This window comes from Podarcis liolepis (assembly GCF_965112155.1).
Source record: "Podarcis liolepis genome assembly, chromosome: 8".
NCBI classification, from domain to species: Eukaryota; Metazoa; Chordata; class Lepidosauria; order Squamata; family Lacertidae; genus Podarcis; species Podarcis liolepis.
The window spans coordinates 42,195,821-42,208,216 of NC_139560.1; the positions used below are offsets into that span (position 1 = coordinate 42,195,821).

At 41.5% G+C, this 12,396-nt stretch overlaps 1 protein-coding gene across 1 annotated transcript in view; it reads right to left on the minus strand.

Moving 5' to 3' along the window:
• The window catches only part of MEP1B (meprin A subunit beta), a 50,960-nt gene extending 41,949 nt beyond the window's left edge, over window positions 1-9,011 (minus strand). The window contains 8 exon segments of the mRNA XM_083517830.1: window positions 620-744; window positions 1,964-2,069; window positions 3,675-3,746; window positions 4,493-4,608; window positions 5,692-5,857; window positions 7,135-7,261; window positions 8,445-8,550; window positions 8,553-9,011. Of these exon segments, the coding sequence (XP_083373956.1) occupies window positions 620-744; window positions 1,964-2,069; window positions 3,675-3,746; window positions 4,493-4,608; window positions 5,692-5,857; window positions 7,135-7,261; window positions 8,445-8,550; window positions 8,553-8,603 (869 nt within the window). The 5' untranslated portion in view covers window positions 8,604-9,011.
• Between the last annotated feature and the right edge of the window lie 3,385 nt (window positions 9,012-12,396).

The following is a 12,396-nucleotide window of genomic DNA, read 5'->3' on the forward strand; positions in this document are numbered from 1 at the left end:
AGTAAACAGTTGACATTTGACAAGGGGAGAAACTAGACGTGCTGAGACACCATCTGCCTTTCACTATCACCACAGCCATGCTGTCAGGCTACAGAGGAGAGGAGAGAAGCAGGGCTATCTATTCTCATCAGGTTTGTTGAGACTGGCTGGTTCTCTCTCAACAGCAGTCATTCCATGAAGCTGCCTGAATAACTTCCAATTTAGCTGGTTGTTATATGAACTGTAACTTTTGAGAAGAGTGACCAAGACTGCTTTTCCTGTCCTTTCCCATCTTTTTCCTTGTGTGTCCTATCTTTTAAATTGTAGGCTTCAGGGTAGAGACTAGTATATGCATGGTTTATTGAGGTATATGCCTAAAGCAGGGTAGAAGTGTTTTAAATGCACAAAATCCCCTAAGTGCTTTTCTAGCTTTTTCTCCAAATTTACCTAGGAAAGAGATTTCACAATTTACCAGGGCAGCTGTAGAACTTGGTAAAGCCAGGCTTCTAGGTAATTTAAATCTGGCAATCTAATATAGAAGGTGCTTTTACCCAAATTAATCCAAGATGAGTAAGGCTCTAATTTAGTCCTCCAGCATAGAGATTAAAAAATGTCAACATTTTAAATAGGGAGCAAGAACAAAAGAAAAGGTCTTACCATAAAATCTCCATACTCAAACTGATGCCTTAGATTTAAATGGCCAACAAAATCTCTAGTAACCCGGTTAGGATCTCCCCATGGAAAAGAGACACAAATAGGACAGATCTTTAAAAGAGAGAGAGAGAATCAAGAGGCAGACAATTGCTCACATAAATTACATAACTAGATAGTAGATCAACATTAGTTTCTATGAAAATCATACTACGTCATACTACGTAGAAATGCCTTAAAATAGACACATTCTTAAAACAAAAGGATACTCCTGGAAGGAATGTGAATAGAAGAGATTAAACTTAAAAAGTTAACTACACATACTTTAAATTCTTTAAAGGAAATGACACTGAACATTTATGTTTCTAATGAAGATACTCCTTGTCTATTTCTGCCCTTAATCTTAAGCAATCTTTTTACAAAACGAATCTTGGAAAATGGGACTTAAGACAAAAAGTTTTTAAAAGAGTGTATGTCTCTAATATCTCCCATTTAAACAATACTGGGCACTACTTGTAAAACAGGGCACCATCCTGCCCCAGCTGAGCACTCCTTAAGTGCTTAGCACTTCCACTGAACTCAAACGGACTTAAATGTGTCTAATAGCAATGCATTATGCGACAGAGTGAGAAAAAATAGAATGAAGGGCAGTCCTTTAAGAAAACATAAAGGTTAAGGTAAAGGGACCCCTGACCATTAGGTCCAGTCGTGACCAACTCTGGGGTTGCAGTGCTCATCTTGCTTTATTGGCTGAGGGAGCCGGCGTACAGCTTCCGGGTCATGTGGCCAGCATGACTAAGCCGCTTCTGGCGAACCAGAGCAGCGCACGGAAACGCCGTTTACCTTCCCGCCGGAGCGGTACCTATTTATCTACTTGCACTCTGATATGCTTTTGAACTGCTAGGTTGACAGGAGCAGGGACCGAGCAACGGGAGCTCACCCCATTAAGGGGATTCGAACCATCAACCTTCTGATCGGTAAGTCCTAGGCTCTGTGGTTTAACCCACAGTGCTACCCGCGTCACTTAAGAAAACTAATTGAATACTAAATAAAACAATGATAATCCCAAACTGAAAATGGAAAACATGTCTTGTAATTACAGATCTAAGTACTTAAAAAAAAAAGATCAGAAATGGGAAAATGTCATTCAGTATAAAACTGAGGAAAATGGTATAACTGCTAGATCCATCACTGAAGGGAGAAGAGGGTGGCTCATTCTTTCTGAAAATATTGCTATTGTCATAGAATTAAGATAATTTTTTTTTAAGCGCTTAATTCACACATACTAGGATAAAATCTTCACAAACTTTCTTTTTTATATACACATACTCACTACTGGAACTAGTTGATAAAGGTGCCTATCATTACAGTGATCCAATAAGTTCTGCCTTGTAAAGTTACTTTCTTGACACAGAGGGCATTTGAATGTAGGCTGTCCACTGAAAACAAATATGAGAAAGAGGCACACATGGATGAAAATCCCTGCAACAGCATGTTACATGTTCAAGGAACTCTGTCACCCACAATCATTTCCCCATTAATTTCAGCAAAAGGAGGAAATGCATAAAATGAGACCAAAATACACTGAGGCTTGCTGTAGTGAATTCATGTAGCACTAAGTCAAAATTTAACATATTTGAATGCAGTTTGCTGATTTATTTAAGGTATTTACAGTGGTACCTTGGGTTAAATACACTTCGGGTTACAGACTCCGCTAACCCAGAAATAGTACCTCAGGTTTAGAACTTTGCTTCAGGATGAGAACGGAAATCGTGCTCCAGCGGCGCGGCGACAGTTGGAGGCCCCATTAACTAAAGTGGTGCTTCAGGTTAAGAACAGTTTCAGCTTAAGAACGGACCTCCGGAATGAATTAAGTACTTAACCCGAGGTACTACTGTATATAGTCTGTTCCTAATATTCCAGGGCAGTTTACAGTGCGATTTAAAACAAAAGAATAACAGAATATCTATTAAGCCAATGGAAGAGAGGTCATGCTATGTATTTTTCAGTTTAAGGCTTTTTGGGGGTGTTTTCTTAAGTTTACCTAGTCTTTCAACAGGATCTCTTTCATCTATCACCAGCAGCTTTTGCAGTAAATCACAGGATTACTTTGCACTGCTTCAAATATAAAAAGTTGTTTTCTTTGGAATATCTTTTTCTAAGAAACAAATCAAATTCCATTTTCCTGATTTTACCTGACCTAAATATATTATAAGGTACCACATACCTATTTATACTTCACCTTGACACAAATCTGTTTTAATACCTTAAACCCAAAATTCAAATTTTGATAAAATCCAAAATTCTGCCTTGTTTTGAAGTTTAACTGTAGCGTGATGTGCTTTGTGCTACCTTCACATTAGTGGTTTCCAATGGCTGAAAACCACTTTTATACAAAATATTCAGGATACTGATACAGGAGTATAATTCTCCATGCCTGACACATACGTGAAAAGGCCTGAAGGTAGATAAGAAGAAGAAGAAGAGTTTGGATTTGATATCCCGCCTTTCACTCCCTTTAAGGAGTCTCAAAGCGGCTAACATTCTCCTTTCCCTTCCTCCCCCACAACAAACACTCTGTGAGGTGAGTGGGGCTAAGAGACTTCAAAGAAGTGTGACTGGCCCAAGGTCACCCAGCATGTGCATGTGGAGGAGCGGAGACGCGAACCCAGTTCCCCAGATTAGGAGTCTACCGCTCTTAACCACTACACCACACTGGCTCCAGATAAAGAAAGCCAAATGGGCCCCAGCCCAAACCCCAGGAGGCAGTCAATGCATGCATAAAGTTCTAATGAGAAATAGCTTTTTTATTTACTTTGTAACCTGGTAATCTAATACCTGACACTGAAATCAGTAAGGAAGCATCTCTTATTCAAAGCTTGGGATCCACACATTAACGTCCCTGCATGAGCATACTTCAGAGCCACTGGACTATGATATTTGTTTTGAAATTTGTCTTCTACTGAAGATTCCCTTCATTTGTTGGCACTCCTTCCCACCAATACCTAAAACCACATAGTTATTGATTTCAATGGTAGTCCTACCTTGTAGCTTCTTCAGGAACATGTAGATTAGAATTTTCTCCAACTTCCGAAGTAGAAGAGTCACTTCTAAAACTTCATACAAAGCGTGAGAATTTATTTTCAAATTAAATACAGAAGAGTTTGCAATTCAAAGCAGTATGATGAATAAATTAATCCCATTGATACTAGTGGGACTTGCTTTCAAAAAATGCATGTTTAGAATTGGACTATAGATGTTCTTATCTAAATAAACATTATTATTTTTTAAGTTACTTCAGAAACATTGCATAAGGTGTTGGGTGGCCAGCATGGATGAAGCTGAGCTTAACTCCCATTCAAAAGTGCTGCTGCATGTCCATGGAAGTGCATCTGAGTGGAGGACAGTGAGTGGCACTGGGACCACCAAAGCAGCAGAGAAGGATGTAGCTGCCACCTAAAGCTGGACTGAGCCCTGCCTTTGTTTGAGGAGGGGCACTATCACCATTATGCCAAGGGCCGCTGAAGCCTGGTGCCCATACTGCAAACAAAACAAAGGTTTGCAATATACAAAGTAATTTTTGTTGATTTAAATAGTGATTTTTGGCATTTCATAATCAGAACTAAGTTCCAAAGCCTAAAAGATCATTATAACATTGTGTCGGAAGTTCTCATTTGGATATAACATAATAAAGTGTACTTTACTGCCACACTTCAACCACCCTGTGAATAAATTCTAAGCTACATTGTTTAACAACTTCCCCCATGCCAAATCTAAAGAACGCAATATACAATAGTTTGGGACATTTTCTTTTAAAAGCAAGCATTAAAATGTATAAAGCTGCTTGCAAATAGGTATTTACCTGTTTCCTGTTGAATCCTGAGATATGTCTAAGCTTGGAATTACAGAAGAAACACCATACTCATCTTGATACTTTTTACACGATTTATAGTGCTGTCTCATACGCGAGAATCTTATCTGTAAATAAAGTTGTGTCTCATTTAGAGTTGAATCTCATTTATGGGCAATCCTATAGTTGCCTAAAAAAATTACTCCTGTGACTAGTTGAGGAAAATCATGTCAACTAGTTTACAAAACTTTCTTCTAAATTCCCTTGATTTGCAATACTGAAAGCTCATTCAACTAAGCATTAACACATATTTTCTTACGTGCCTTATAAATATTTTTGTTTTACTGAGCTCAACACAGGAGTTAAACAACCAGATCAGGTGACAGATCATAAAACTCTACAGTATTCTATGGTTTGAGCCTCCCAAGACCTTAAGATAGATAAAAAGTTAATGCACATATGGTTAGCTGCTTCTTTTGGGGATTGCTTTAGCTTCAATCAGGTAATTCAAAGTGTATACTGGTTAAGATAGTCTTACAGTCACTGCTCAAGCCATTCTTGTACCTCCACATCTTCTTCAGTACAATGGTGCCTCGCAAGACGAAAATAATCCGTTCCGCGAGTCTCTTCGTCTAGCGGTCTTTTCGTCTTGCGAAGCAACCCTATTAACGGCTTAGCGGATTAGCACTATTAGCGGTTTAGCGGCTATTAAAGGCTTAGCGGCTAAAAGGCTATTAGCGACTTAGAAAAAGGGGGGGGAGCGAAAAAAATCGCAAGACTCGCAAGACGTTTTCGTCTTGCGAAGCAAGCAAGCCCATAGGGAAATTCGTATTGCGAAGCGCATCGAAAAACGGAAAACCCTTTCGTCTAGCGGGTTTTTCGTCTTGCAAGGCATTCGTCTTGCGGGGCACCACTGTATTAACAGTTTTAATTTACTAGAGTGCTCCCAAATGACAACAAAAAAAAGTGAAGGAATACATTCTATCAGTGCCTAGTTGCAACACTTGTTTGTTATTCAAAGTCAGTCTGCTTTTTCTCAGAATCTTCATAATGTAAAATGTGGTAACAGATGATGGTGCACTACCCACCTGTCTGCAATAAATATTATTTCAATGTAATCCTATGCATGTTTTCAAAAGGGCTTACTTCTAGATAAGCATACAGAGTTTCAGCCTCTACCCACTTTTAACACTATTTTACATCTACTATACCTGTTTGTCGCAGCATCTACAGCTCCCCACCAATTTCTTCATGTTGTTTTCAACATCTAAGGCTCTGTTAGGACGTGCTTTTTCTTTTCGGGTGACAATGCCTCTGCATAGTGGGCAATGTGTTCCACCTTCTTTCATAGCCATTAAGAAACATTTCCTGCAAAACCTGAACCCAAATATAAAGTTGAGTACAAAAATAATGTTCTGCTTTACCAATTAATAGTTATTCTAATCCCATTATTATTACTACAGCATACCACTTTCACCAGTCTGTCATAACTCATATACTCATGATTTAAAGTTGGGGAGAGCAGTGAAGCAGTGAAATTTGCAGATTACGGTATATATTGGGGATGGTCAAAATCCAAGCAGACTTCCCAAACATATAAAAACTGTGCGAATGGGAGGTGGGGGTGACAAAGGAGATTCAAAGTGATGCACACTGAGACAAAAAACCTAACTTCAGGGGATCAAAACTGCCAGTTACTCACATAGAAAGATATTGAGGGGTTATGACAGAGTACAAAATGAAAAATGAACCCAGTGCACACTAGCTGTGAAAAGGGCAAACTGTACACCAAGGATAATTACAAAATACATTCAAAATTAAACCGCCTTTCAAAAAAAAAACCTTTATATAGATCTGCACTTGAGCCAGATCTGAAATAGTAAGATACAGATAACTACCAGAGTGATTAGAGCACTTTTCTGATGAGAAGTCATCACATTTGGGGCTTTTAATAGTGAAGAAAAAGGCAAATGAGGGAGGATGGGTAGGAATCATTGTGTAGGTTTTATAAAATTATGCTTATGTTGAAAAAGTGAAAGGAAGTTTTCTCCATCTCTCATAATATTAGAACTCAAGGTCTTCCCATGAAACTGAATGACAGAAGATTCAATACATTCTTTAAAAAAAACACTTTATCACATAGCATGTAATGAATTTATGGAATTTGCTTTTATGAGATATTGTGCAGTAAGCCTATTCTTATCTACATGCAAAAACTGTAATTATTTCCATTCTGAGTAGCTTTAAGATTATCTGGGTTACAACACTGAAGATGCTTAGTAAAGCTTAGCAAATGTTCGAATTTGTGCTGTGCATAGGAACAAACGGAACTCAAAAGGATGCAGTAGATGTATTTTAACAAGCAAGCACAAACTTCATGGAGGGCTTCTGTGGTGATTTTTCAAGAAAAAGTATATTATGCAGCATATACAAGAGTAGAAGCACTTACAAAAATTTATGAATTGGCACTTGTTTAGCATACGTAAAAGTAGTTTCATCCTCCTCAAAAGTGGGGTTAACAAGAGAACATCCTTCTTAAAAAATACAAATGTTTACTGAGATCAGTTAGATAGGAAGAGTATGAGGGAAGGGAGAAAATATATAATTAACAAGGGAGGGGCAAATAAAAATGGGCCAGAGACATAGATACATACACATGCTGACAAGCAGAAATCCTCACAGGTGTTTTAAACACATCTTGGCAAACAGGACAGTAATAATCATCTTCATTGAAACAAATAGTGGCAGGTTCCTCATTCATGGCAGCAAACTGTTGTACTTCTGAAAGAGCAATGGAACAATATATAGAGAACAATTATCACCCTAAGTACTGGGAACAAGAGCACAATACAGTGTTCATCCTGTCTTTTGTCTTAATTTAATTATTCACTTCCTTGAGTACAGTATTTGAGGCGGCCATGAAAGCTTGCCCCTTAAGAGTACAAAAGAATGAGTGCTGTGACCCCTTGACATATATGACTTGGCAAGTGTGACTAAAACTTTGGGGAGACACACGTCTCAGCTTGGTTTCACTATGTGCAAAACTATAGCTGTCTACACTATGGATGAGGATGATTCAAAGGCCTGAAGTGAAGAATGAATGGACTTCTGGTGGTGGAAAAGGTACATTTAATTTTTGCAGTACCGCATGGGAGCTACCTACCAGTACCTAGTGTTGTTTTGCCCCTACTGCTATTGGTGCAGTAAAATGCCCTAAAAATGGGGTGGAGAACATGTGGCCCTCCTGGTTTTGTTGGCCTCAAACTCGCACCCGTTCCAGCCATAATGGCAGGTGGTCAAGGTTTGTCTGAGGTTTGATTATAGGAGCATTTCCTTCTGTATCCTCCATTCTGTTCAGGTTATTTTCCATCAAAGGCCTTTTTTCACATGGCCCCATAGCTCTGCTACACCCTCCTGCAAGATGGCCCCTCTTGCTATGAATAATAAAAAAAAATACATATCTATTGTTGGCCTAATTCACCTGCCCTTTGGCATTTTAGGTTGCGACCCAACACAAGTCTTACTTGCCCCATGTAACGCAGGAGGGCTTACTTTGGAGTAAAAAGGAATTTATTCACGGCGAGCCTCACGCAAAATATAAACTGTAGGCCATTATTTTGTGGTTTTCTTAATGCACTGAAAGCAACGTACCGGTGCTGGCTTTTGTTACCACTTCGGAAACTTTAACGAAGTCGGCATGCAAATAATAACGTGTTTTCATATTTATATTACGTACAATTAAAGGAAATCCCACCGTCGCGATACTGACGGCGCGAGAGGGAGGCGAGGCCTTAAGGGCCCCGAGGAGGAAGAGGAGCAGAGCGAGGCGACTCTTCAAGCCTCAGCCCCGCGCCGGCTTCTCGGCGTTTATGTCCCCGACAATCCGAATCCGGGCCCCCACCTCGCAAAAATAAAACCACTCCCGCCCTTCGCCCCGAGGTGCGGCCTAGAGCCCCGCCACTACCTTTCGGGAGAACGGGAAGGTCGGTCGCAAGCTTCGGGGCCGGGCCGGGATCTTCAGGGCTCCCGGAGGCCAAGCCGGTCAAACCGCCGCCGCTCTCCATGTAGGTCTTAGGCCGCCGCCGCGGCGGCCTCTTCCCAACAGGCAGGCCGGGGTTGCCATGGCAATAGTCCCCCCCTCCCCTCCGGCGTGAATTGTTATTGAACAAGAGTCGTCGCCGCCACCGCCTCCTCCTCTTCCCTCCGCCTGCCTGGCTGCCTGGAGGCGACGCGGAAGCCGCTTTTTAGACCGCCAGTTTCTTTTACGCGCTGGCAGGCCTCCTCGAGAAAGGCTTAAAGTGGCACGTTTGTGAGGGGCTCGCCAAGACCTAGTATTTCACCATTGCCCTCCTGTCGCGTGAAGGTGCAAGAACTGGGCTCTCAAAAGAGCTCCCGCCAAAGCAAGAGTTTTAAGACGGCTTGTGGGGAATGGATATATGCACAGCACAACCCCCTTCAGTTCCGAAGCTCCCTTGTGGAATGGCATATACGCACCCTGCTCGCTTAACTGACCACAATAAACCCCACTGAACACAGATTTGCTGCCTTGTTTAAAAACACACACAGAGAGAGAACGAACTGCACTATGAAGTCACTAGTCCTCTGGGTTTGGGGAGAAGAAAAATATCAGGGGGAAACAGGATTTCGTACTGTGTTCTGAACGCAGACGGAAACGTTTAATTCATTAAATGCCTGCACACCTTTTACCCTTCTTTCTGCAAACACTTCTTTTAGGTTTGGCTTGCGGATAGCGATTGAATTTGCTTTCTGTGTAGGGTAGGCAAGGAGCTGGGCCATTGTGTCTCAAGCATAATTGTGTTTGTATGCTTTTTTCCCCTTCGGTGTAAATCGCATTGAGCCGTTTTAACAGACACGTGGACAAAGGAGTTTCAAAGGACACCCGATATCGGGTTATTATCAGCCCTGAGACCACAGTAGGCCCGCCTTGTAACATAGGTGCCATGATGAGGCCTTGTCCGGAAGGGCGGAAAAAAAACCTTGAGAGGCCCCATTTAGGTGGACTATGCTCCTTCTCTCCTTTCTAACATGTTGCTTTCTCCCATTGTTACCTCATAAATTTGTGCTTCGGCGGCCAGTCTCTGCATGGGTGTCAAAATAGGGTTCTTGCTTAGGAGAGCCGAAGAGACACGGTCTTCTGAGAAGTTAGCCGCACGGTTCCCCAGCAGCTGCAGCAGCTCTCACCGCCCTTCTGCTTCCTGATTTGCGACTGCCCTCTAATGGCTGCTTGCATGATACATGTCAGCTTGCTAACAGCGTTAGCCGGCATTGTGGGGGAGATGGACCCATCAGGGAATGGAGAGATTGCTGATCAAAGCATGTCAGCTGAAACAAGTCTTAGGGTGTTATCCCGTCAGTGCACAGGAAAGAAAGGCATGCCCAAGACAATAAGTCCTGGGGCCAGGATTACACATTGCTCCCTTCACTCACGTACAGCCAGTCTCAGATCGGGTGTGAAAGGATCTTGAAGCGCCAGCCAGGAACGGAAGACTGTAAATCGGGCAAAGTGTGTGACAAAATGGAAGAATGTTAAAGACCTGTTAAATTCGAAAAAGGCAGGATTAAGGCTTCATTCTTATACACACACACATAGTGGATGTCCCACAGTTGGATATATGCCCCTCATTTTAAAACAGACATATAAAAAGTATATCGTGACTAGTTTAAGAGTACATGTTGGATTCTCATAGCTGATATTGATAATATGGGGCTACTGAATTTTTAAAAGTTAATCTTTTGCAATAAGTGCTGTGTTGAAACACAGGCAGCAAATTTTTATGAAGAAAAATTATTTGAAGTAAAACATTCTAAATCACTCATTTAGTGACAATAAAGGATCCCACCATTTTAATATATTTTAATATAATTTTCATCAAAATCTTCACACATAATTTACACATACTGCTTATTCTGAAATTATCCATTATCTCTACGATAAATATTTATTTGTATATCTCTGCCTTTCAAGTTACCTTCCGCTGCTGAAACTTCTTTAATTCAATGCAGGAAGAAATAGAAACACGTTTTATACTCGACCTGGACATACTTGTCCTGAACAAATTCCCACTGATTTAAATAGAATATACTTCTATACTTCCATAGGCCCTCAGCTTAATGCCTTGATCTTGAGCTACAGAATTGGCGAGTGGCCCACATGATTGAGCAGTTGGGTTCTGCTTCCCTGGGACCCAGTATAATGGTCATTGGTGTTGCTGGGTCAGCAACACTTTCTCCCAAAGCTCATACATTGCACTACCGGGAGCCAGTGTGGTGTAGTGGTTAAGAGCGGTAGTCTCCTAATCTGGGGAACCGGGTTCGCGTCTCCGCTCCTCCACTTGCAGCTGCTGGGTGACCTTGGGCCAGTCACACTTCTTTGAAGTCTCTCAGCCCCACTCACCTCACAGAGTGTTTGTTGTGGGGGAGGAAGGGAAAGGAGAATGTTAGCCGCTTTGAGACTCCTTAAAGGGAGTGAAAGGCGGGATATCAAATCCAAACTCTTCTTCTTCTTCTACTACTGTTCATATAGTACGACTTTTACTTCAGTATTACATTCAGTATTAAATTTGCAGTAGTTTTACTCAATGCAGCCCATGAATCAGAGTGATTTGACCCTATAAATTGTAAGTTACATAGTGAATACCATTGGTTGACAAGGCTTCCAAATAATTCTCATTTATTGTGAGGGATGATAACTGTTAAGTTATTTATGTGGGCCACCCCTGCATCACCAAACTACTGCTTTTTCACAATAATCTTTTGACACAGTAGCCAGGATCTGAATAATGGTCATCAGCCCTTAAAAATGGCTGTCTATGTATCTACACTAACAAATGAAGCTAAAAGACCTACATTCATGGCTGCTACTTTCTTTCCCTTTTCCACAAATCCAAACCTGATGAGACTCTGCATTTCATCTGATGTTTGGATTGACTTGCTTTGGGCCGCAATGTTGGTTAAAATAAGGTAACTTTCATATATGATTGAAGGCTAGGAAAATGTCTAGCTTTTCATAACATTCTACGACGTGTGTAATACATTTTGGTATTCTGAATGACCTGAAAGTACCTTGACCACCTGGAGTGTTGTCATCTTGTCCCCAATTAAGACTTTTCTGTTAATCAGAGTGTGATGGACTGCAGTTTATGTCAAATATTTGTCTTCTATGGACCCTAGAAGTGTCTCCACTATTTGCTTTGAATCTGCAACTCTGTTCAGTTAAGAGTCTCTTTAAAAAAATGTTACCCTAGCTGCGAGGGAACTGCTTTTCTGTGAGCACATGCAGTGCACTTGGGAAAATGTTTATTAACTCAATTGTATGGGTCTTTCCCATAGAATCAGCATCCCCCCCAGAATATGGAGTCTGAGGTTAGCACCCATGCAATTCCAGCCCATGGTTAGGTAACATTTAAGGAGCACCTCAGACAATAGTGTGTCGTAATTTGGTGGGGTGGAGGTTAGGCTGTATGCCAGAGTCCCTTCTAATTCCTAGATCCAGCAAGAATTCAATTGTTGGAATAGCCAGGCCAGCTTCTTGGTGAGTTAAGCCCCCCCCCCCCCAGAGAGCCAGTGTGGTGTAGTGGTTAAGAGCGGTAGTCTCGTAATCTGGGGAACCGGGTTCGTGTCTCCGCTCCTCCACTTGCAGCTGCTGGGTGACCTTGGGCCAGTCACACTTCTTTGAAGTCTCTCAGCCCCACTCACCTCACAGAGTGTTTGTTGTGGGGGAGGAAGGGAATGGAGAATGTTAGCCGCTTTGAGACTCCTTAAAGGGAGTGAAAGGCGGGATATCAAATCCAAACTCTTCTTCTTCTTCTTAGGGTAAAAAAAGTTAAGCGGCTTTGTGCCAGAAGGCAAATGAGTGGGCCCCTCTCCAGCTGTTGGTGAGAAGGGCAGAGGCAGAG